The sequence below is a fragment of the Brachionichthys hirsutus genome, unplaced genomic scaffold, assembly GCF_040956055.1.
Source record: "Brachionichthys hirsutus isolate HB-005 unplaced genomic scaffold, CSIRO-AGI_Bhir_v1 contig_200, whole genome shotgun sequence".
Taxonomy (NCBI): Eukaryota; Metazoa; Chordata; class Actinopteri; order Lophiiformes; family Brachionichthyidae; genus Brachionichthys; species Brachionichthys hirsutus.
This window is the reverse complement of record NW_027180317.1, coordinates 551-23,773: the sequence shown is the minus strand read 5'-3', so window position 1 is coordinate 23,773 and position 23,223 is coordinate 551. Positions and strand designations below refer to the sequence as shown.

Below are 23,223 nucleotides of genomic sequence, written 5' to 3'. Positions count from 1 at the left end.
ACCATCTTCTCTGGTATTTAAGTGCTTTGATAGAAAGCTCTTTAAGACTGGGAGTGTTCCTCAAACAATCCGTCAAGACATTTGACTTGAGAAAGACCACAGACGTCAGACAAAATGACCAGCCAATAATAAAGCTCTCAGACGTTATGGAAGGGGAACAGAAATCAGGCCGACTGAGATAAAGCTCCTGTCACACTATGTCTCTGCTGAGAGATACTGATCACCTTTTTAAGATGATTGTTGAACTAATCAATCAATCAATGCTTCCCTTCCCCCTAAAAATAATATCACATTAGTCTTCTCATTTCCCCAGTTCTGAATTGTACTATTGAAACATTTTAGCTCACAGTATGTGATTTTTCAAAATAAGTCATAATTAAACTAGTTTATTCATCCTGATTTTTGAATATTCATGTTTTCTCCTGCTTTTCAAAGACCAAATTAATTAGGCTGTAAATCGAACAGATGAAAATGGTCCCATGAAATATCACCGTATATCCATGGTCAATGAGGGCTATGTCTATATCAACCATTTATTTACAGAAACTTACAAATGTCATTTACAATGTTCCAATAGGTTAATGCAGTCCAACACCGGAAACATTTACAGGAACGGACAGGGGGGCTGCAACAAATAGCTCAAAGCGTTAGCACACGGAGATTATTTTTTACAATGTGAAAAAGGATGAGTTTGATGAAAACCGAAGTTGAATATACAGGATATCTTCCATATCTCAGACATGAAGCTACAAATGCAGCTTTCTAGTGAAACAGGCTTTTAAATGAGAAAAGATAAATACATTTCCCAAAAACCCAAGTACATATTACAGCAAGTGACAATGTGGCTCTTATCCCACTTTATGCTTCTCTACCAGTTCCAGTTGCCATTTAAACATAAAATTACTGGAGAATCAACTTGACAATGAACCACACCGGCCCAGATTTTATATTTTTAACTGCAACAGTGTGAATAATCTAACACTAAGGACAATGTTCTGACAGTTGTTGTCTTCAATGCAGATAAAATGTAAAACAGTTTCTTCCAAAAGAATAATCATCTGTTGTCAATAATATCAGAAACATATACCCTGCTGCTTATCAGATATCCTTTCAATTTTTTCATAAATATCTCTGTAACCATCACATGTATTTGACTCTCATTTATACTTTTACTTACTGCAGTAAGGAAGAAGCCATACAAGCAATGCTCCACAGGAAACAAACCGATCTACATATCAGATATCAGTATGACGAAGCCTAATCACCAGTTAAGTCAACCAAATAAGTAGACAAAATGATCGACTCTTCATCGTCCTGCAAAACTCCATCTGCAGAATCTCACAGGAGACGGACACAGAATGATTGGGGTTGATCTGATGGCTGTGTGGGTAGAGTCATCACTCGTGTAATGACAGAAAACACTTCCTGCCTCAGCAGATGGGATGAAGACGTGTTGTGCAGCGAGCTTGGGCAGGCAGACGTGATAAGAACATAGCATCTCCAGAGCTTGGCTTCAGATGTAGAGCGAACCGTCAGCAGGTCCCACATAACCAACCCCGATCAGAAGAACATCGATTAAAGTCCAAATGCCCAGCCCTCCAAAGCTGAACAGCTTGCCCAGACCTTCTCTCCACTGGCCCAGATAAAACCGATCTGCCCCAAAACCACCAAGCGTAATGCTAGAGAGAAGCATAAGAGAGAACACAGACACAACAAATCAAAAAAGGGGTTACAGCATACACGTGCGCGCACTAACACCCACATGCAGATTGTGGTTTTCAGCACTGATGATGGTCAGCACTTTGGATACTACAGTAGCCGCAGGTTTACCTGAGCGCTAACGCTGTCGACCATTTATATCCACCAGTCCAGTTGCAGAATAAGCGTTTCTGAAATGTTCTTTTACCTACAAGAAAAAAAGGGTTTCAAAACATTTCACCACACACAAAACTAAAACCACAGAAAAATGTCTAGAAAAAGCATTAATATTCTGAATGTAGTAAACATTTAAAACACCTGGCATTGTGTTGTGTGTGATCGATTGTGTTTTTTACTTTCATTTTGGGTCCACAAATGTGTAATTATGCACCTAATGAGATCATGGAGCTCCACTTAACAGAATATTTGGACACAAAACTTTACTTTAAAGCTACCTACCAGTTGAGACTTTTCAGTAAATGGCTGTGAGCATCAATGATAAAACAAGGCTGATCCATTTCATAAACACAAAGACCTTCCATCTGGGTGACAAGGTGCTAGTCACCTCACAACAAATCCTTTATGAACATATTTCTTTGAGATAAAATACTTAAACCCAGTCCACTGTGATCTTCCTGTTTTCCATCTGGTAGACAATAAGAGTGTCGTTAGCAAGCGTCTATAAAGCACATTATGTATTCAAAGATGTCTCAACACTGAACAGCTTTTCTGTTGCACTGTTGTCCATAGCTTTGGTGTATTTACTCTTCTTTATGAATTACCACCCTAGAAACAGCATAAACCCAAACAGAAGCTTTAAAATGTATACTGGATGAGAAAACAAACTGCAAAACTCCCTTCCTATTACAACTATCAGTGCAGGGCCCGACTGAGCTGCGGTCACCCCATTGAATATTAAGAAAGGAAGCATATTTTGCAGCGGAGCCATTACCGTACCTAAACAATGAACATGCTCCAAGACGTCACAAGTGGCATTGTAGCGCTTGCGTGGGCAGGACACGGTCATACAGTTGGTAGAGTTAGAGCAGCGGTAAAGTGATGGGTCGAGCTGCCAGCAGAACTGACAGATGACGGAGAGCAAGAAGCTGGTTTGTTGTTGTCCAGATTCTCCCTGTAATTGCAGAAAGAGGAGGTTAACAGCTAAACAGCTAAGCGTTACAGCCCTGCAGCAGTCGCTTAAAATCTCAAGTTAAGTCACCCCTCACAGCTTTTAGTTGGGTCAGCTTTTATTTCACTTCCAGTTTCTAAATGTTTCATTTCCGCTTTCTTGAATTCAGTAAACAAAGTACCATCTTCAAAATCTCTGATCATTACTGTTTAAGCAGCACTGTAATCATTTATAATTTAATAGGTATGAGCTCCTACTTACTACGCAGTGAACCCCTTTTTTGGGTTTACATGAGAAAGAAGCTGGCTTCTTGTAGGTACAGTTGTGCTGATAATCGCAGTGAATGCAATCAGCTGGCAGACGATTACACAGCCCCCCACTGGGACACATGGAAGTGTAACTCTCTTCATCAGCAGGGGACACTGCAAAGCAGCAAACATGAAGTTAACAGGTGCACCTTCCATTAAAATAATAATTATGAGGCAATAAAGCTTTGGTGCACGCTATACGTATGTCCTTATGTTTATATTATCAATGTGTTTAACAATGGGCTTGTCAGATTGGCAAAACAGATCTGTTGGAGAAAAATAATGCCTCAACAGGAAAAAGGATGGATGGATGGATGGATGGATGGATGGATGGATGGACAGACGGACACAACGGTTAATGCGCAGCCATTCATTCATGATTTTTCAATTACGGCTTCCTGCTGTGTCGTTGCCTCTGTTGGAGAGTTCTTATGACAAAACCAAAACAACAATTTTCTTTGATAGAACAGAATATAAATAAATAAATACAGTACCATACAGAAAACCTAAAATATATAACATAATATGCTACACCTTTGTTATAATGTGGAATTGATAAAATACGAACCCGACAAGAAAACAAAGACCGCTGAACCAGAACTAGAAGGATGTGTACAATTGCCATGTATAAACCCAGGTTATGGTACTGTGCGAGTATTTGGAAGGTGTGAAGAAAAGTTAAGAATGGATGCTTTCAAAACATAAACATTTTACTGTAATCAATCAATCAATATTTGTTCTGACCAACATTTGCCTTCAGAACATAAATTCTTCTAGGTATACTTGCATAAAGTTGGGAATCACGTTAAATATTAAAGGATGCGTTTACCTGACGCTGAAGCAGGGACGACCGGGCTGGTGAAAACCGGTCCCTGCTGGGCATCTCTCGGGTACGGGGACTCCTGGCCAACATGCGGGGAGCTCATGTACCCTAACATAGAAACAAAATGGTGAATGTTTGTATGGAACTAGCTAACCTATGCAGCAACCGCTGCAGTCTACTAGCAATGGATCAGTCTTTAACGTGACGTACAGGAGAGAAACGGGCGCTTTTGAGCCGGTGTTTAACAGCAAGTTTACTTCACAAGGACTAAGACTTAATGAAAATACTAATTTGCAAACTGCGCTCATATTCGTAAATTAAACACCAAATGTTAGCATTAAATACAAAATCAGCTGCCTAATCAGCGCAATCAAATTTATGTCACAAATGAGCAGATTCGCTAGCAAACATTTAATGCTAGCAATAGTAGCGGGACGGTCAAGCCCAAATGTAAGCTAGCGATCCACGAAAGGCGTGTTTGTGATCGTGACATTTACGTGGCCAGACAGACGTACCATTAACACACTGTGACAGCAAGTCCATGAACAGAACCAGAACAGTTCCGCAGGTTCTGAGGCAACGTCCCCGGCCCGGTCTCCACGACCGACAGCTGCTTGCCATTGTTGCTGCTCGGCTAAACGCAGCTGCATTCTCGGGGTGCAGGAAAAAGTGACACTTACTTGAACGTGAGATGTGTAAGAACCAAGTAAAGTATTTCATTGACTACAATTGCTCATAATACATTTGCTTTATTGAGCTTTTTATATATTCGATCTTAACACTTTACAGTGTCACGTGTTAGTGTAATTGCGTCTTCCTAAAAAATGTTCCATTGAACATTATCACCATGAACATTAAACAATTACCAAAACGTGTTAGTTTTAATGCAATTTTCTCCATTATTAATTTTTAATGGGTAAGTCGTTCATCAAATCCAGAGTCAATGATGTCGGACGTTGTGTAAGTACAGTACAGTCCAACACCGCCGGCGTTGGTTTTTATAATGGTTACAAAAACGATGACCGTGAATACAACACCACGAACCTTCCTGTTTGTGGCCTTGCCACGCCCACCGCTCAGTGACGTCGACACGCGCCTTTAAGGTCTCCCGGCCCCTGTTTTTCATGGATAGATCTTCTGTTCTCTTGCATCCAGCAGACCTGTATGTTATCTCTGGGGCTGCCCACGGAGACAGACCTCTGTGAACTATCAGTGTCAACGTTACACAATTTTCATTATGGCAAAGGGCGCATTGTTTATTTAGTTCACACAAATTATTTTGACATATTTCGTATCCACGTAACATACAGAACCTTTTTTTTTTTTTTTTACCCTTTTCACGTACATTTCTATATTTGTTTTTCAGCCCTATTCATTGCATCTACTTATCGATCAGCTCATAACCTCCTCCGTCAGATTTCTGTTCTACATTCAACACTTCCTCTGGACCATCATTATGTGCCAACAACTTTTTCCCTTCACTGCTCATCTGAATGATGTTATGGTATTCCTATTCAAGCATTTGGATCGTCCTTTGTCTTGATCAGAACTCCTCCTCTGCGTTTTGACAGCGGGATTGTTTGAGCAGGGTCAGGCGAGCCTGCACCTCAGCCACCGACAATTCTCCATGGACTTTGTTGTCCCTTGTGCGCACGTTGACGGTGTTTGTCATCTTCTCTCTCTCTCCAACCACTGCCAAGACATGACAAAACACAACAGCTTGATGTGGGCCAAGTCACACCACACACGCGCACACTCACACACGCACACACAGCTACCCTAACACATGTCCTGCTTTGTGCCACTGAATTTAACAACATGGGTGGTTAGCCAGTTTGGAGGTCCATTTGCTATAGATTCAAAACATGAGTTTCATTAAAGGACAAGACGCCACAATATATATTATGGAAAACGATGTGTCTTGAAAATGTTTGGCTGCAAGTAAATATAATTTTGGATAAAGGATTAAAATATACCTCCCATGACTTCAAATCATTTGATTTAGTTGGATGACATAATAATATTGCATTGACTGTAGATCCTGTTATAAACAACTTAACAAAACTAGTTTACATTTAAATATGACTGAATGTTAATGTAACAACTGTATTTTGGTGATTGTGCGAAATAGTGAAAATGCTCTTGAATCGGTGGAATGTGTTTTCCCAAAGGAACATAGGGTTGTAAAATGTTCTCACCAAGAATGAAATTATATTGGGCCAACTGAGCATTGCGGATTTTCTTGTTTAGAAGACAGCTTGAGTCTAGGTCGGCATCTGCCATGAAACCCGCTTCTGAGAACTGCTTGCACACCTATGAAATGGGGGGGGGGGGGGTGTTAATCATTATACAAATCTCAATACCACACACATTTAAATGCTGCCAAATGGGGAGACTGTTGCCTCCGTGACCCGAACCCGGATAAGCAGTGGAAGAATGGATTGATGGAAATGGGTTAAGTAAAAGACTAACCTTTTTGACATAATCCTCACATGAGGGGTTGACGGGCACAAGCATCACCTGACGAGGAGAGAGCCACAGAGGCCTGATAGAGGGTCAGAAAAAGACAGCAGTCAGTTTAACGTTCTAAAAAGGTGGCAAGGCACTCAAATTACCCTAAAAATGTATTGCAACAGCAACGTCCATATCAGCATGTTGGGCTATTTCCATTAAAAACTGTGTAATAACATTTCAAATTGAAATTCTCAATTTAGCAACTAGAAGTACTCACCATTTCCCTGCATAGTTCTCGGTGAGAATAGCAACCATCCTCTCCACTGAGCCCAAGATGGCACGATGGATGATGACTGGTCGGGCTTTGTCATCCCCATCCTTCCTGTAGGACATTGCGTAAGGCAAAAATAATAAATAATTCATGTGATATCGTCATGTAAATCATGTAACTTTGATTGTGACATTATATTATTATTATGCTTCATAGGCTGTACATCACATTTTGATAATGGGTTTACAAACTCTGTTGAGGCAATAAATCAGCTGTTTAACTAAACCACTCTGTGGAACTCAATGCACATAACAGACATCTGAGAAATCGTCCCATGAAGAGGTTATCATATAATCCGTGGACCAATAGAGGGGTCTTAGTTTCGATTCCGATTCTGTGACTCACCCCACAAAGGTCAGGTTGAAGCGGATAGGCAGCTGGAAGTCCAGCTGGATGGTTGCACACTGGTGATAACGCCCAATCGCGTCTTTGATGTTAATGTCAATCTGGAACGGCACACAAAGCATTGCGGTACTTTCCAGCCCTTTAATTGATCAGACAGTCGGCAGGAAATATCAAAAGCAATTATTCGACCTTGGGTCCATAAAAAGCACCGTCTCCTGGGTTGAGTTTCCATGGCTCCCCAAACTCATTCAGACTGTTCTCCAGTTGCTGTTAAGGATGAGGCATAGGTTAGCAGCTTAAATCTTGGACATTGAAAAGCAATTACTGTGTCAAATTCATACAGTAGTACACTAGGTACTTTGTAATGTTTTTAAATTGCAGTCACGTCGTCTGCTGAGTATTTCCCAGAAGCACGCTGATGCACAACGCACTTTACCTTCTCAGCCTGGTTCCACACAGCGATGTCACCCAGATACTTCTCTGGACGAGTGGAGAGGTGAAGCTGGAAGGAGAATCCGAACACGTCGTAAACACAGCGGAGAAAATCAAGACAACCCTTGATCTCCGACTCTATCTGTAAGGGGGAAAACAACGTGACAAGAGATCATACATGTTAGGAAATGAGTCAAAAGTATATATTAATGTATAAATAAATGACTGATGTGTACACCTGATCCATAGTGCAGAAAATGTGAGCGTCATCCTGCTGGAAACGGCGGACTCTGGTCAGCCCCGTTAGTGCTCCTGACAGCTCATTTCTGTGGAGAACTCCAAAATCTGCCAGCCTCAGAGGAAGCTCCCTCCACGAGCGGGGTCTGTGACTGAACATCAGACTGCAGGACAAACAGAGAGCATCAGATTACTGTGCCGAGCACTAAATATTGTATGTGCTGTTTGATTTACTGCACTGGGGGAAAGCGCCCTATATTTACCAGTGCCCAGGGCAGTTCATGGGCTTGAGTGCAAAGACGTCTTCTTCCACAGGAAAGGAGAACATGTTTTCACTGTAGTGCTGCCAGTGGCCAGATGTCTCCCACAGTTTGCTGTTATAGATGTTGGGGGTGGCTACTTCCTGAAAGCCTCTTCTCCAGTACTCATCCTAGAAAAAAACAACAATAAACCACAAACCTGGTTGAAAGCGTCATCTGGCCTGCAGAGGTACAGAAGATGGATTGTGGTTTCAGACAGATTTTAATGTCTTGTACTGGACCCCGTGGTTTAATTATCTCTGCCTTTTTATCCCAAGTGTTTGTCTCAAAGAAGGATCACACAAAAGTACTGGATGGACTTCAACCAAACTTAGAGACAGGGATGAGGAAGTAGAGAACTCATTAAAGTTAAGAGAAAATCCACATAAGGAGACGGATCCAACAACGTTGTTGTTGTTTATTACGTCGTGCGATGGGCCATTATTTTGCATTTCCATTTATTAATGGACTGCAACTTGGCTTGTAGAGCAGACACAATGCAGTATAGATTAAAATATATTTATTCTCTTCTAAGAGCAATGCATTATAGGGGGCTTCAGCCCATCTTTGAAGCATAAACACAGATGAATGCTGATTTTAGAGCGATATAAACTGATTTTCTTGACAAAATAATGTCAAAGAATGCCCAAAAAATACGAATTATTTTTTGTGTATTTGTTGCTAAATATTTTTGCATCTTAATTCACATGATGATATAATGATTAGCAACCAAAGCTTATTACAATAAATATATTTTTTTCCAATAGAATGCTTTGTTTAAACATACATTTCACTGCAATTTGAAAACAATGAAATGCACAAGCATACAACAGGATCGCAAAGTCTCGATCTCAAAATGAAGAAAATTAAAATGACTTACCCAATTTATTAAAAATGATATGCAAAATATACTACTTTTAGATGATCTAAGGCTATAAAATAGGCCACCACTCATACCCTGATGAACTCGGTCAGTGTATTGTAGATATGGGCTCCACGTGGCATGAAGAAACAACTACCGGGGCTCAGATCATGGAAGAAGAACAGCTCCTGATCCTGTGAAGTACAGACAGGATGTTTTAATCACATATCCTGATTATCTGTAAGTACGAGCACAAGAAACTACTCCATCCACCGCAGGGTGCTGTCCAGTCGTCGCACGGAACCCTGCTTTGCATGGAAGAAAGCTTAATGGAAGAAAAAGAGACAACTTTGGCATTCCCAGATATCTGGAAAACAAGAAATAACGTTGACTGCTAACGCATCTTCTCTAATTGTTCAGGAAGTCATTACTTGAGACAAACCTCACTCAGCCACCTCTTCAACACCAGCTGGGTCCCTTCTGGCGCATACCCGGTGGGGTATTTCTCTTTTTCACTGCACATTATTGTTGATCAAACGACACTGCATCTAGGCTTTTTTTAAATCCCGTAGCTTATTCTCTACTGTGCATTAAGAGTCAGCTTTGAGTCAAAACATCTTTAAACAGCATGGCACTTTTGTCACCTCCCTCCAGTTGGGACCAACAGCAATATCTTGACTGTTATTGGTGTTGATTGAGGTGCTGCCGTCTGTATCTCCCATGCTGGGAAACCAGCTGGGGTTCTGGGATGACTCACAGTTGTCCGAAACAAGGCAATATGAAGAAGCATACTGCCCCCAGCTGGTACAAAGCAGCAACCATCTACTTATAGCAATATGCCCATCTTGTTTTGCCATCCTGGTTTTCCATTGGACTTCTGATTTTCCAAGGTAACACCGGATGACTTCAAGCCCACCGAGCTGGCCGAGGCCTAAAACTAGAGACTGAAACTCAGCACAAGAATGTATTTTATTTGAAATTGTAAAACGTGATGACTGCGGCATCTCCTTTTGAGGTTTTTGTAATAATTCTTCCTTGCGAGAGTTTAGGTTTGTGTTTTTCTAGATACTGTGAAAGCTACTTCAGCACATATGAACTGCAAGACACAAACAACAACAGCCTGCAAGTGACTCACTTTGCCAATCTTACGATGGTCTCTGTTCTTTGCCTCCTCCTGAAAATGTTCCCATTCCTTCAGCATCTTAGGGTCAGGAAAAGAAATCCCATAAATTCGCTGTAGAGTCTCCATGTCGCAGCGACCTTCCCAGTAGGTTGAAGAGTTCTGATGACAGAGTGAGAAGAAACACCTGACGCAAAATTGGCTTTCTCGAAAATGTAAAAAAAAAAAAAAAAATTACCCAAAAAGCTAATTACTTTGGACAAGCATGAACTCGTTTGGGGCTGATGATGTCACAAAGAAAACCCTAACTTACCTTGTAGATTTTCATGGCTTTGATCCTGCCTGTATGTCTGACGTGGGGACCTCTGCACAAGTCGATCAGCGGCCCACATCTAACAGAGATTCATAAATTGTACAACAGATGTATAAAAATAACCTGTTTTAACATATCCTTGTCAGAAGCACCCTACCTGTAGACTGTGGTAGTAGGGGTGGTGACTTTTTCATTCAGAATACGGCACTTGAATTTGTTGTACTGAAGGATACAAGCGGCTTTGGTTATTGTTTGTAGACTGTGGCAAAGATTTAATGAAACAAGCAGAGGGTCAATATGAAGAGAGTAAACGGAAGAATTCACTATCACCTTGAACATCTTCAGCAGAGTCTCCTTGCTGATCTCAAGCCTCTCAAAGGGTTGCTTCTCCTTCATTATGGCCTTACACAGAGTTTCCAAGTTCCCAAACTCGGTGCTGGACACGCCGCTGCAAACCGAAAATACACCACAGAATACATGGTCAGTCATAAGTACCCTGATGTTTCTGTATTTACCTAACCATGTTTGGCACAATGATAATAAATTTGAGACTGCAGAAAGAACTCAAGAATGCATAAACAGTTTTTTTTAGCCTATAATATAGCCCTTAAGTATTATACATCAGAAAAAATGACACATAAGGAAACAGAACAGAGATCATATTTGCTTACTTGTGTCCATCCAGGAACATGTCGTAGTAGAAGCCATTTTCAATGGGAGGACCGTAACACAAACAGCCTCCATAAAAGTGCTCCATTGCCTCTCCCAAGATATGAGCACTGGAATGCCAATACACCTAGAATATGACATTAAAAAACCATATCACTATTCTTAAAACAAATCTTAGTCAACATAATAAGCAAATGCATTGATTGGAAGCCAAGCCTAACTTGATCCAATGTAAAGACTCATAAATCATGAAAGGGAACAATAGTACAGTTTCCCCATGCGCCATCCTTACACATTTTTCTTATTATTGGATTTAGTAGCCAATTTGAAAAGAGACGACTGCACAGATACAATGTTCTAAGCTCATAATATAAGGTCTAATACAGCTAAATACATTTGCCATTACCAAAAGTTAGCTGTGTTTTTATTTGCACTAGTTCATGTACTTCATGTGGGCCCCCCAATAAACTGGCAACTTATCCAGGGTGTACCCAGCCTCTGCCCACAGCCAGCTGGGATAGATCCCAGTGTAAACCTTATCACCTGGGTTCAGGTGAGCAGCTGAAGATGAGACGATTACCGATTGTCTCGTCTTCAAGAAAATGAATGAATGAAAGTACTTCATGTGGCACGGGAGTAACAGTCGCCACCGCTAACCCCTAACCCTGAAAAGGAAAGGCAGAGACAGAACACGGATGAAGGCACTCACAGTCTGAGCGTCCTCATCGTCAAAGCGCAAGAGCTCCAGGGCGCAGTCCTGTTCGAGCGGTCTGTCCAGGTCCCAGAGCTCCCCATTCACACGAGAAACCACAGCGTTGTCAGCCAGGCCCCGGCTGAGAGACCGAGCACGGAATATAAAGCATTAATAAGGCTTTGTGTAATGTATGGGAGTTATTGATGACATGAATGCAGATCCGGCCAGACGTTCCTACCTGATATCACAAGCCACCTGGTAAGGTGTTGTGGACCACGCCTTGCCCTGGACCCTTCGTCCATCTGGTAGCTCCACAGCGATGGCCCTGCTGTTTTCAGTCTTCTTCGCCAGCAGGGCATCGCTCTCCAGCTTCAGCGCCTCATATAAACTCAGACGCTCCGAAACGTATCCGGGCCAGGGCTTCAGCTGCAGTGGGAAATATGGAAGGAAAGCAAATCCCTAAATGTGGCACGCAGGAACCAGTGGAAAACTATCTGTCATCTGTAACGACATCAGGTGAACTTCAAGATGCCATTCGAGTAATCACCTCTTTTAGTGCCTTATCCTGATTCCTCTCCTCCTTGTTGTTCTTGTCAGCTGGTTTGGTCACCGCCTATCAACAATCAGAAGGTGCATCTTTAATTTTCCAAAAGGCCCGTGTTATTGATTTTACTCTGATTACTAAACTCGGCATCCTGTCGGTGTTTAAGGTGCGCGCACGCTGTGGCATTCAGTGCGACGGTTATTTCTGGACATGGGGTGGTACAGCCCCCCCCCCCAAAATGAGAGCGTTCAGTCTGTGTCGATTATCCGTTCTCTTCTTCATCATTACCTTTTTATCTTGCCGTTTGTCCGTCTGCTGCACTTTGCTGGCGCGTTTATCCAAAACTTCACCACACTCCGCTCCATTTCTCTCCTGCTGCGCCTCCTGCAGCTCCAGCTCCGCCTGGAGCCCCCGCTGGAGGTGCAGCAGCCGGTACCCGAGCTTCTCGTTTTCGGCCCGGAGGAACTCCAGTTCTGGGGAGGCCTCCGCAACACAGGCAGCATCTACGCCTCGGACTAATCCATCGCGGATGGTGACGATTTCTTTGGTGAGGAGGCGAATTTGCTCTTCCTGGACGGACAAACGTGCTGCCAGGCAATCTGCCATTTTTAAATGACCGTGACACCCGCAAGCTTCCTGTGAGGGGTTTTCAAAATACAGCCGCTGTCCGCAAGCAATCAGCAACGGGAGTCCGGGTGGGGTTAATGTAAATTCATAAAATCCACTAGTATGGACAACACATTACCCAGAAAATGTCATGAATTATTGCCTTTTATAGGTTATTTCCAGTTGCGCGTGTATTTTTAAAATTTCACAAAAATACAAACTCAGTTCGTTAAAAATAATGCGATATTACAAGAATAAAAAGATACATGTTAAGATATCTACGGGCAACTCTCTCCATTATAGGTATTTCCATTTAATAAATTCTTAAGTAGGAGAGATTGGACAAATCGACATTCATGGACATTATAGTATTATGATATTATTATAAACCAAACTGGATACTTTCACATGTATCTTTCAGCCGCTGAAGACACGCATCTTATCTTTATAAGACACACGGCGTCTAATTTCATTGCATCACCGTGCGTAACCGGAAGTTGTAGTAGAGGAGGACCCGCCGCCAGGGGGCAGTAATTAATTTTCACAGACCTTATTGTGTCATCTGAGCTGCAGGGCAAACGTGCCATGTAAACAGTGATTTTTCATTCATGTGTCGTGTTACCCTTCGGGTAAGTGTCATCTTTGTTAAAGTTTTCACTTTTCTGAACTTTTGAGCTCTACAGAAGCTATAAACTAGCTAGCGTAACACATACTACGAGTGTTAACTTGACCTGTAGCTAGCTCCAAAACCGATGCTCTTCATCATATTCACCCAAACAAGCTCGCTGTTGAGGATCTTTATTTATCAGAAGGACACGTTCATTCGGTGGGAATAATTTCTGAAGCACCTTGTCTAACTGTTACGCGAAGCGTCAATAAACCGTAGTTTGACAGACAGTGTAGGAGATGCTATTAAGTGGAAACGCATGCTAGTCGTCATATGTGTGTTATAAAAAAAATAATGGAGTAACAAGTGAACAGTACAAAATATGATGTTGAGGAAAGAATTTGTGTGATCTGATTTGTTGTACTTTCCTCTAAATATATTCTATTTAATTTGTTTTTAATATCATATCTCATATTGCAGTGCAGAGCTCCAAGGGTAGTCTGCTGCTGCTGTCGCCAGCATGGCATCGACCTCCAACCTTTCTCCACCCAAACTCGCTGACTTCATCCTGACTGCGCGGTTGGGTAGTGGTACCTATGCCACGGTCTACAAGGCCTACAGAAAAGTGAGGAATTAGATAACACTACAATAATACTTTACCGGAGCAAATACTATAATTTGATGAATGTGAAAGACGAGCCATTAAGTGCTCTCTACATTTTATTTTTGGATCTGACTGCCCACATGTAATACAGCAGGTCTGATATATGCAGACTTTAACACTTTACACATTCAGTAATGCTCCCCCTCATGGACTGTGTGATGACGGCCCGCTCAGTCGGGCTGCCCATGTAGCATGTAGCATCAAAGGTAGCCGGGGTGAACTTCAGCAGTCTGGATGAAGTTTTTCAGCTTCACCTGCTGAAGAAAGCGAAGTCGATTCGCAGGAACAAAAATCATCCCCTAAATCCGGAATATAAGCTGCTCCCATCGGGTGTTCGACTGGCACTCCCCCCGGTTACTAGAAATAGATATAAGTTCTCCTTTGTCCCACTCTCCATCAAGGCCCTGAATGCCACAGAAAAGAGGTGACCCTGCTAGTGCACCTGTATGGAACCGGTCTGCTCTGTTTGCACTGTTTTTATCACGTACAATATTTAACACCTTTACAGCGATGCTGCTCTAATTTGTAATTTGTGCATTATATGTCCCTTAATTGTGTCTTGCGTGTCCGTTATATGTTGTGGAAAATATGTGTGTATATGCTGTAAAACAAATTGCCCTCCGAGGGACAAATTCAATAAAAGTGAAGCGAAGCTGTGTCGGATTTCAAAATGGGCTTAGGTTAGGTATCATTGCTTAATGATTCAGAACACAAATAAAGTAATCCTGGCCATGTTATCCCATATATGGCCCTCCTGCAGGTGAGTTAATTAGATGAGAGAGAGCAATCCTTTATGAATTGTTGAAAAAAAAATGTTGTGATACTTTATTTAGAAAATGTGTGCTCAAATTCATTATTTAATTTAATGATAACCAAGGAGTGTTCAATGAGATGATCACAGAAATCTGCTCAATATATAGATGTTAAATCAAATTAAGAACAGAGAAAATTAGGGCAAAACTTTACTGGTTCAATTGAACTGAAAGTGATATTGCAGGGAGACAGTCGAGAAGTGGTGGCAGTGAAGGTGGTTGGGAAGAAGAGTCTAAACAAGGTGTCGACAGAAAACCTGCTCACAGAGATTGAAATCCTCAAGACTATGCGTCACCCTCATATCGTCCAACTTAAAGATTTCCAGGTAAGATCGTTTATAGCTTTTGGATTCTAAGTAGCTTGTAAAAGGGATGACTTGTGAATAAAAATGATATCTGATCACTGGCTCTAATAAAGCTGTGTTCCCGTATGTTTATCTGAATGCTATGCTTCAATGTTCTTTTGTTGATTTAGCGGTCCAGGTCCCGGCACTTTTTCAGCAGATTTGATTGGGCCGGTCTTGTTTTTAACATTTCCCTAAGTGTCTGATTTTTTCTCTGACATCAGTGGGATGCTGATAATATTTATCTGATCCTGGAGTGGTGTTCTGGTGGAGATCTGTCCCGCTCCATTCGCAGCCGGAGGGTTTTACCTGAGAGAGTGGTGCGGCGCTTCTTACAACAGATAGGTGGGCTATCGCCAGACTGAGGGACGAAGCATTCTAAATAAATGTGGGCTAAGTTTAGCATAACTATATTGCTCTCTATTTGTTTGTGTGTCTGCACAAGCAGCCTGTGCCCTCCAGTTTCTTCATGAGCGAAATATCTCACACCTGGACCTGAAGCCTCAGAATATTCTGCTCAGTGGGTCTGTCCTCAAACTGGCAGGTGATCTCACGCCCGTTCACACCGTCGAACAGTGGAGCAAACACATAGCGAGTGAGAGCATGTCAGCTACATGCTAATTAACAGGAGCACTTGGATGTCCTGATGCTATTGCAGAGCAAGACAATCTACTCTGTAGTTCCGCATGTGAATTTTGCTTGTTTAGGGTGTGCTAATATAATATTTTTAATCTGATTTTATTTTCATGGATTTAAGGAAACGCACTATTGTATTTTAATTCATGAATAAACCAGTAGGCAGTATTTTACAGGACACAAAACACATTTTTATTGGGGCTGCTTCCACTGGAATCTTTTACAGTGAAAATAGTTTCATCTCGTATTCAATCCTCTCTTAGATTTTGGTTTTGCTCAGTACATGTCGCCGTGGGATGAACAGAGTGTTCTGAGAGGTTCTCCTCTTTACATGGCCCCCGAGATGGTTTGCCAACGGCAGTATGACGCCAGAGTAGACCTCTGGTCAGTAGGAGTCATTCTGTATGGTGAGTACTTTCTGGTTCACCATTTTATGGTGTGAATGTAGAATATCCCAAAGCTTAAATAAAAGTAATGCTACTTTATACTAGGGGGGGCTAAATTATTCCTTTGCTTAAAATGTGGTGTTTGTGTGTCTCGTGCTGTGTAGCATGTAGCATGTAGCATGCTCCTCTCTCGAATAAATGTTTGTTGTGTTCCTGGCACTGAGCCGCTGAAGATAAACAACTTCTTTCTCTTTCGGCTCATCCTGTGAGAGGTCGCCACAGCAAACTAACGTTCTCCACTTCACCCTGTCCTTTGCATCGTCCTCCCCAACACCAGCCGCTCTCATGTCCTCCCTCACTACGTCCATGTATCTTCTCCCAGGTCGACCTCTAGCCCTGTTCCCTGGCAGTTCCATCCTCAGCATCCTTCTACCGATATAGTCCCCATCTCTCCTCCAAACCATCGAAGACTGGACCATTAATTATTTATAAGCAGTCTGATTTTGTCCTTTTCAAGAGCAGTAGAGTAGTTGCTCAACAATAGTACACTAAGGTACTTTCAATGTCTGGAATGGAAATGTCAAAAACTGGGAGGTGCTGTTGTGACACCCAGTCATCCAAATCAAATAGAGTAACACACAATTTACAGACTATTGACTTTCTCACTTCAGACAGACATTCATGTCAGTGATGAGTTAAATACAAGAGATATTCAAGTTAGTAATCTAATTTCTGAATGTAGCCTGAGCATTCAAATCATCCGTACCCTTCTACTGAACATTCGTTGTGTGAATGCAGAGGCACTGTTTGGACGAGCTCCATTTGCATCACGGTCTTATGCTGAATTAGAGGAGAAGATCCGGAGAAATCAGCCTATTGAGGTAAGCAGTGAGCAAAGCAATCCCGTCCTCATTGATTATTATTGCACTGATTATGGCTGCACTCAAACAGTTAGCAATGTATTAAAAAAAAAAAACCAATGTGAATAATTCTCTACTCACCCGGCTGCTCTGTGGCAGGGACACACATATTTATCTTTTGATGAGGCACATGTTGGCATTTGTCCCAATGTCAAATACAGTATTGTGTTCCAAGAAATGGAAACCTGTAAAGCAGCAATGCTTATTTTAGATGAAATACCAATGCAAGCATGGCTGTACCTTATTTATTGATTGTGTAAGTGACAGTAACACAATACAACCGCAATTTATTTTTTTTCCAAAATTTGTCAAGTTATGCAGACATTCAGCACATCACATGGGAATAGGAGCCTTTTTCAAGCATCTCTGTTTAAATATTATCCTTCTTAACACGTGTTAATGCTCAAACTGAATAAAAATAAAGAATTTAATGCTTTAGATTATATTTTAGGTCCCTGTCCTGCGGTACGTCCCTGATGTGTACTGGACCGTTCAGCCTACAGTTTAGCCACTTGATGGCGTACTTTCACACCATACTGACTTCATCGAGCATTCGTTTAGCTACACATTGGTAATATATTTAATTGTGACCTGTCAACACTGACTCCGCATTGCCCCTTCTTTGGGTCAGTTTAGCAGTCATTAAGGTATAAACGCCATAATTAACTTGGATTGAAGTATTTGTTGGATATTTAAAGACTTCAAATTTATTATGTTGACAAGAAGTGACAAGGGATTGATTGTGAGCTGAAGTCGTTCTGCTCTGTCTGTTTTGATTCACCTCCAACTCACATAAGCCAAAGGTCACTTAAAATAACACAGTATAAATGAGATCTAATGGTACTTTTAATGATGGAGGTCTTTACAAATACTGGAATTCCTGTGTCACACACTGGGCTTGAGCTCAATAGGCCACATTAACATATGGCATATTACACAGGAATCACATGGAGGGTTTTAAGGTTATCTTTTGACAAAACGTAATGGTGTGAAACAGAAGGTCCCTGGCAACAATCTGATGTCCTTTTCTCTTGGATTGTCCCGTGGACTGAGTGTAACATAATAAGGTCATGTTTTGTGCATCAGATCCCTCCTGGGGCCAGGGTATCCAAGGACTGCAGAGACCTTCTGTTGCGGCTGTTAGAGAGAAATCCAGATGCCCGGATCACCTTTGCAGAGTTCTTCGCCCACCCTTTTGTGGATTTGGAGCACATGCCATCTGCAGAGAGTTTAGTGAAAGCGGTAAGATGTAGAGAAAGGGGAAATATTTGCTGGCTTGTGTGTGTCGAGTCCAGATTTTTATCACTATATGATGGTGGTGTGGTGTGATTGACTTAACGTACTGCATGCATGTGTTTGTAGGTTTTTACTCATCCCTAGCACCAGTTTTCACTCAGTGACCCCCGTTCATCTTTCCTCTTTCCAGAAGGATCTAGTCATGCAGGCAATTCAGAAGGACCAGGAGGGGGAGAGGTCCACCGCCCTCTCTCTTTACTGCAGTGCCCTTGAGCATTTTGTAGCCGCTCTTCACTGTAAGATGCACCTCCGTTGTTCCTCCACAATAAGACTAAACTGACCAAGAGCAAAATAAAACATCTGTTTTCTCAAACCTCTGCAGTTGAGACAGACCAACAACGTAAAGATGCCCTGAGGCAGAAGGTAGGCTGTAGAATACTTTCCGTTGGGCCTTGGTTTCAACAGTCCAGTGGCTTTCAGATGGTATTCTCTATCATGAATACCATATGGTGTGGATGAAGAGGATATAGTACGCTTGACATGATTAAGTTGTGTCAGTGTTCCCACAGGTCAGCCGCTATGCATCCAGAGCCGAGGAGCTGAAAGCCCTGGTTGCCTCAGACAACAGAGTGAGCTTCGAAGTGGCCCAGACCTCCAGGGGTGTCCTCCGAGGTAATGCACATTTCTCTGTGCAGATGCATGAACCTAAGATTTGTCCGGTTATTATCTCCACGATAAGTCAACTTAAATATTGCCATGTGTGTTTTTGCACTTGATTATACTAAAATAAATGGGAAATTAAGAGAGATGTTTTCAGATATGTCCACTTAGCAACGATGTTCAACACGCTCATGAATCCTGTGATAAATGTTACATTTTATTTTTTCCTACTTCTGAGGGCTGAGTCAGCCATAGAATGGCTGTTCATATTCCCTGAGGGATTGTGTACTTGTACAGGACAGTTATGCTCAATTGCACATCAAGTAAACAAGACTAAAACTTTAGCATCTTAGGGCCTTATTATACTGCAGTCTTAAGAGTTTGCATGTGGCGTACCGATTGTTCCACATATCCTAGTAGAACTTATTGATGCTGTGTTCAGACTGATAGACAGTTGATTCAGGATAATACTATCATGTGTTTTTTTCACCTCCAGAAATGTCTCAAGACCAACCACGCCTGCTGGCTGCACTGGACATGGCCTCATCTACCATGGCTAAGGTTAGAGGGGGTTTAATGGGTGATGCCAGGGCTTTTGCATACTCATAAAAGCAGGATGCTTCACAATTAATACAACATCCAAAAAAAAAAGCAACACACATGTTTTAAGACTGAAATAAAAATAAATAATTCACATCTCAACACTATGCACCTTTGTATTCTGATTAAAGAAAAAGCATATGTAATGTACTAAGCTTGAACCAAACCCTTTCAGCCGATAGTACCATGACCCCAACCCACTTCACATTGCAAAGATTCACTATTTAATAACACGCTAACAACAGCTTTGTCTGTCTGTGAATCTTTGCGTGCTTGCCCCCTCAAACCACGCTTACCTGATATAGTGTGGCTAAAGGGCCATGAATCAATATTTTGCTGTCTGTTATAGGAGGAGAGCGGCTCCGATGATCAGGAAGCTCTGGATATGTATCAACAGTGCCTTGGAGAACTACTGTTGGCTTTAGCAGGTAGAGAAAAGAAAATATTGCTTTATGATGTTCCTTTGCTGCTGGTTGGTTGTTTTTCAACCCACTGGAGGTTCATGCATCTTTTTCAAGGACTTTTAAGGAGAATGACTGAAGATGAAATTTAAACCACATTCCACTCCCACATCTGCTGTTATATATATATAATTATTATTATATATATATATAATTATTATTATATCACCTGAACCTCAGGCGACTCTGTTTGAGAAACAGAATACAATAGGGAATGTAAGGAAAAAAAACATAATTATGAATGAGTGAATAAATTAGATCTAAAGGTGTTTGAACAAAGACATTGATGCTCAAGGGAAAGGCTGGGAGAGAAAGGCATAAAATGACTTGTTGCAGATTCTTTGAGCGGGATGTAGAGGTAGGGACAGCTAATAAATGACAGACTAGGAAGTACAAAAAAGACTCCAGTGATTCTCTCTCGGGCCTGCTGTTCATTAAGCCTACTCATGATCTCATCTGGAAGATCAGCCTAAAGGAAGAGGTGGTATAGAGTGATCCAGATGTGACTTTGAGCCGGGATAGCCCAGCAATCTGCTTCCCATATAGGCGTTCACTCTGTATTATTATTCTCTAGAAACTAAAGCTATTATAGTTCTCTTAAAGAAGAATGCCTCGGTAACCTTCCAGCCGGTGGCATTAACAGCACTTTCTCGCTCGAGTTGGCCGATTAAAATCTAGATGTTACACTCAATCTTTAAAATAGCTGAAGAAACTGTTAATGAACAGGCAGCAGTTTACGGTAAGTGCTTTTTGTTCCATGTGTTAAACAGCCTTGTCTGGTCATTGAATCAGGGATACATGATATACCCATTCAGCGAATCTCACGCCATCCCAACCTGCCTCTCTCTTTAGTATCAGGGATCTTTCTGTAGCACAGTAGATGTCACTGAGGGGATTGTGGGGAGAAAACATTACTTCTTTGTTTGGTTACGGGCTCTTTTTTGCACAGTTTTCCAACGTGCCTTGCCGCCAGAGAGTTTTCTCCCTCCTCCCCTCGCTCATCCCTCTCTCTCCTCCTCCAGGATGATTAACTGCAAAAGCACTGGCCTACATTAGAACCATTTCCACCCATGAGCCCCTATTCAACAAGCTAACAAAATCCAATGCAGTAGTTGACCTCTTGTTGAGCAAACAAGGTAATTAGGTAGTGTTTTCTCTTTTTCCTTCTTCTCATTATTTCTTCCTCTCCTGCTGCACCAGCCGAGCCCCAGGGCCGCAGGAGAGAGCTGCTTCACAGGGAGGTGAGTACGGGAGGAGGGGCTTCTGGATGTCACGGTGCTAACATATATCTAATATATATGTAAATATATGCTTTTTTTTTGGTACTTGAAATAAGCAGCATATTCTATAGAATTCTGAAAAGGAGCAACAAAAGAGTGGGAAAGTTGTGTAACTTTTTTTCCATGAAAGGTTTCGGTTAACACAGCAAAAGGACTTTTGTGGTTTTCATAACAAACCATTTAATACATTGCAGCAATAATTAACAATTGACGTTAATGAAAGAAAACTAATTCTATCCATGTGTCATCGCTAATGTTATAAGACAACAGTAAACAAACATCCTTTTTGACTTCAACCCAGATACAGTTGAATGAACCTGAATAAAATTCTTGGCCTGTGTTGACCCTGAATAGCAAACATATGTTGTACTTTCACAAGCATATGGAAAGGAGTTGTGCCTGTCAGTTATTCATCTTTGTGCATTGTTAGTCAGCAAGTAAGCCAACAACAGACAATATTTTTCCACAAATCCCAGAAGGGGGAAGAGGTTTTTGGTGGGCCTCATAGACCTCCTTGAAGTTTTGTGGGTGCTTGTCTTAAGTAAATTCAGATGCGCCTGTAATAATCTAGAACAGCATTAGAGCATGGGGGTAGGGGATTCGATAGAAAGCGTGTGTGTGTGTGTGTGTGTGTGTGTGTGAGAAACCCAGAAGAACCAACACACGGTGCCGTGGCTGGCCTCCAAACGCATTCCTGTCTACTGTAGAGCAAGATTTAGCATTTAAAAGTTGTTGTTCAATATTCTGGCTCATTGTTTAGCCACGGCTTTGAATTTAGATTTCCAGTGATGACAAACCTAAGGATTCACTGATGATGCACCCCATTAGGACTTGTTTGAGAAAGCCTGAAGGTACGAGATGCAGCCAGGAGCATTCATGGTCACCAGAGGACAGATTACCGCAGTCACACGATAAACATAATGTTTCCAACAAATGAAAAGTGCAAAACAAACATCAACAAATTATTCTGTTTGATTAAATTTTTGCATGGACCTTATTTCCTCACAGCACATTTACATTTCCTGTGATAATTGTCACAGTAAACCAATAATAACACAATAGACTGCCTTTACTGTTGAAACGAGTGTGTGCAAACAAAAAATATTATATTTCCCTGGAATTCTGTGCCCCGCCAGATTCAAAGCCTCATGAGCAGAGCTGAATACATAAAAAAAACCATCAAGGTAAGCGGGAATTCTGTCCTTCACTTCTGATTGTATAACGTTCTGCTGAGAACACAGAATGACTTTGATTTCAAAAGAGTGACTTGTTACAAGATAAACACTTTCATCCTGCAAAAATGGTATCAAGTATGTATAGGTCTGTGTTTTTAGTGTCCATGTTCCTTTGTTTAGATTCGTTTTGGGTGATTACCGCTGCACTTGTATTTTTCAGATGCAGGAGACTCAGAGGGATGTATCTCTGGATCGAGAACCTCTTTCAGACTCTGTCAGAGGCCGTGAGTTTTTTCCATTGATGTTGTATAATGTATTTTGTGTGTGTGTGTGTGTGTGTGTGTGTGTGTCATGCCATGCTGAAAGCTGCGGTATGTTCCTGGAAGGTAGTGTGGCTCAGGAGTGGAATGACCACATAAAGATGTAATGACATGAACTTTTATTAAAGTGTTTTCCACGAGTAAGACCTGAGCCATTCCCTTGCTGCGCTGGCCCCTGCAGGACTGTCTGGCTCTTTGATTTCATTTCAGCGCAGCCCTGGGCCACTCTGTCCTCTGCCCTCTTGTAAAGCCTACGCT

General features: G+C 41.7%; 3 protein-coding genes across 3 annotated transcripts; 1 reads left to right on the top strand and 2 right to left on the bottom strand.

Annotated features, from left to right (window-relative positions):
* Positions 1 to 517: 517 nt before the first annotated feature.
* On the bottom strand, positions 518 to 4,581 carry LOC137912573 (TM2 domain-containing protein 3-like). The gene is made up of 6 exons (XM_068756708.1): positions 4,474 to 4,581; positions 3,965 to 4,066; positions 3,089 to 3,249; positions 2,656 to 2,830; positions 1,831 to 1,906; positions 518 to 1,679 (listed from the first exon to the last, which is right to left on the bottom strand). Exons 1-6 carry the CDS (start codon positions 4,577 to 4,579, stop codon positions 1,514 to 1,516), a joined length of 786 nt encoding a protein of 261 aa, XP_068612809.1. The 5' UTR covers positions 4,580 to 4,581; the 3' UTR covers positions 518 to 1,513.
* A 664-nt stretch (positions 4,582 to 5,245) lies between these two features.
* LOC137912572 (threonine--tRNA ligase 1, cytoplasmic-like) lies at positions 5,246 to 12,864 on the bottom strand. The gene is made up of 19 exons (XM_068756707.1): positions 12,547 to 12,864; positions 12,262 to 12,327; positions 11,953 to 12,140; positions 11,730 to 11,853; positions 11,023 to 11,147; positions 10,682 to 10,799; positions 10,509 to 10,573; positions 10,352 to 10,430; positions 10,054 to 10,200; positions 9,014 to 9,112; positions 8,021 to 8,187; positions 7,759 to 7,921; positions 7,525 to 7,662; positions 7,278 to 7,355; positions 7,089 to 7,189; positions 6,690 to 6,794; positions 6,431 to 6,503; positions 6,157 to 6,271; positions 5,246 to 5,650 (listed from the first exon to the last, which is right to left on the bottom strand). The coding sequence occupies exons 1-19, from the start codon at positions 12,862 to 12,864 to the stop codon at positions 5,502 to 5,504; spliced, it is 2,418 nt and encodes an 805-aa protein (XP_068612808.1). The 3' UTR covers positions 5,246 to 5,501.
* Positions 12,865 to 13,991: 1,127 nt separating this feature from the next.
* On the top strand, positions 13,992 to 22,929 carry LOC137912596 (serine/threonine-protein kinase ULK3-like; the record flags this gene model as incomplete). The annotated part of the gene is made up of 15 exons (XM_068756734.1): positions 13,992 to 14,096; positions 15,133 to 15,273; positions 15,516 to 15,636; positions 15,740 to 15,835; positions 16,191 to 16,334; positions 17,112 to 17,194; positions 18,320 to 18,475; positions 18,660 to 18,765; positions 18,852 to 18,892; positions 19,039 to 19,141; positions 19,626 to 19,690; positions 20,079 to 20,157; positions 21,391 to 21,431; positions 22,607 to 22,654; positions 22,866 to 22,929. Coding segments are annotated over exons 1-15 (1,393 nt in total), but the record flags the coding sequence as incomplete, so codon positions are not given.
* Between the last annotated feature and the right edge of the window lie 294 nt (positions 22,930 to 23,223).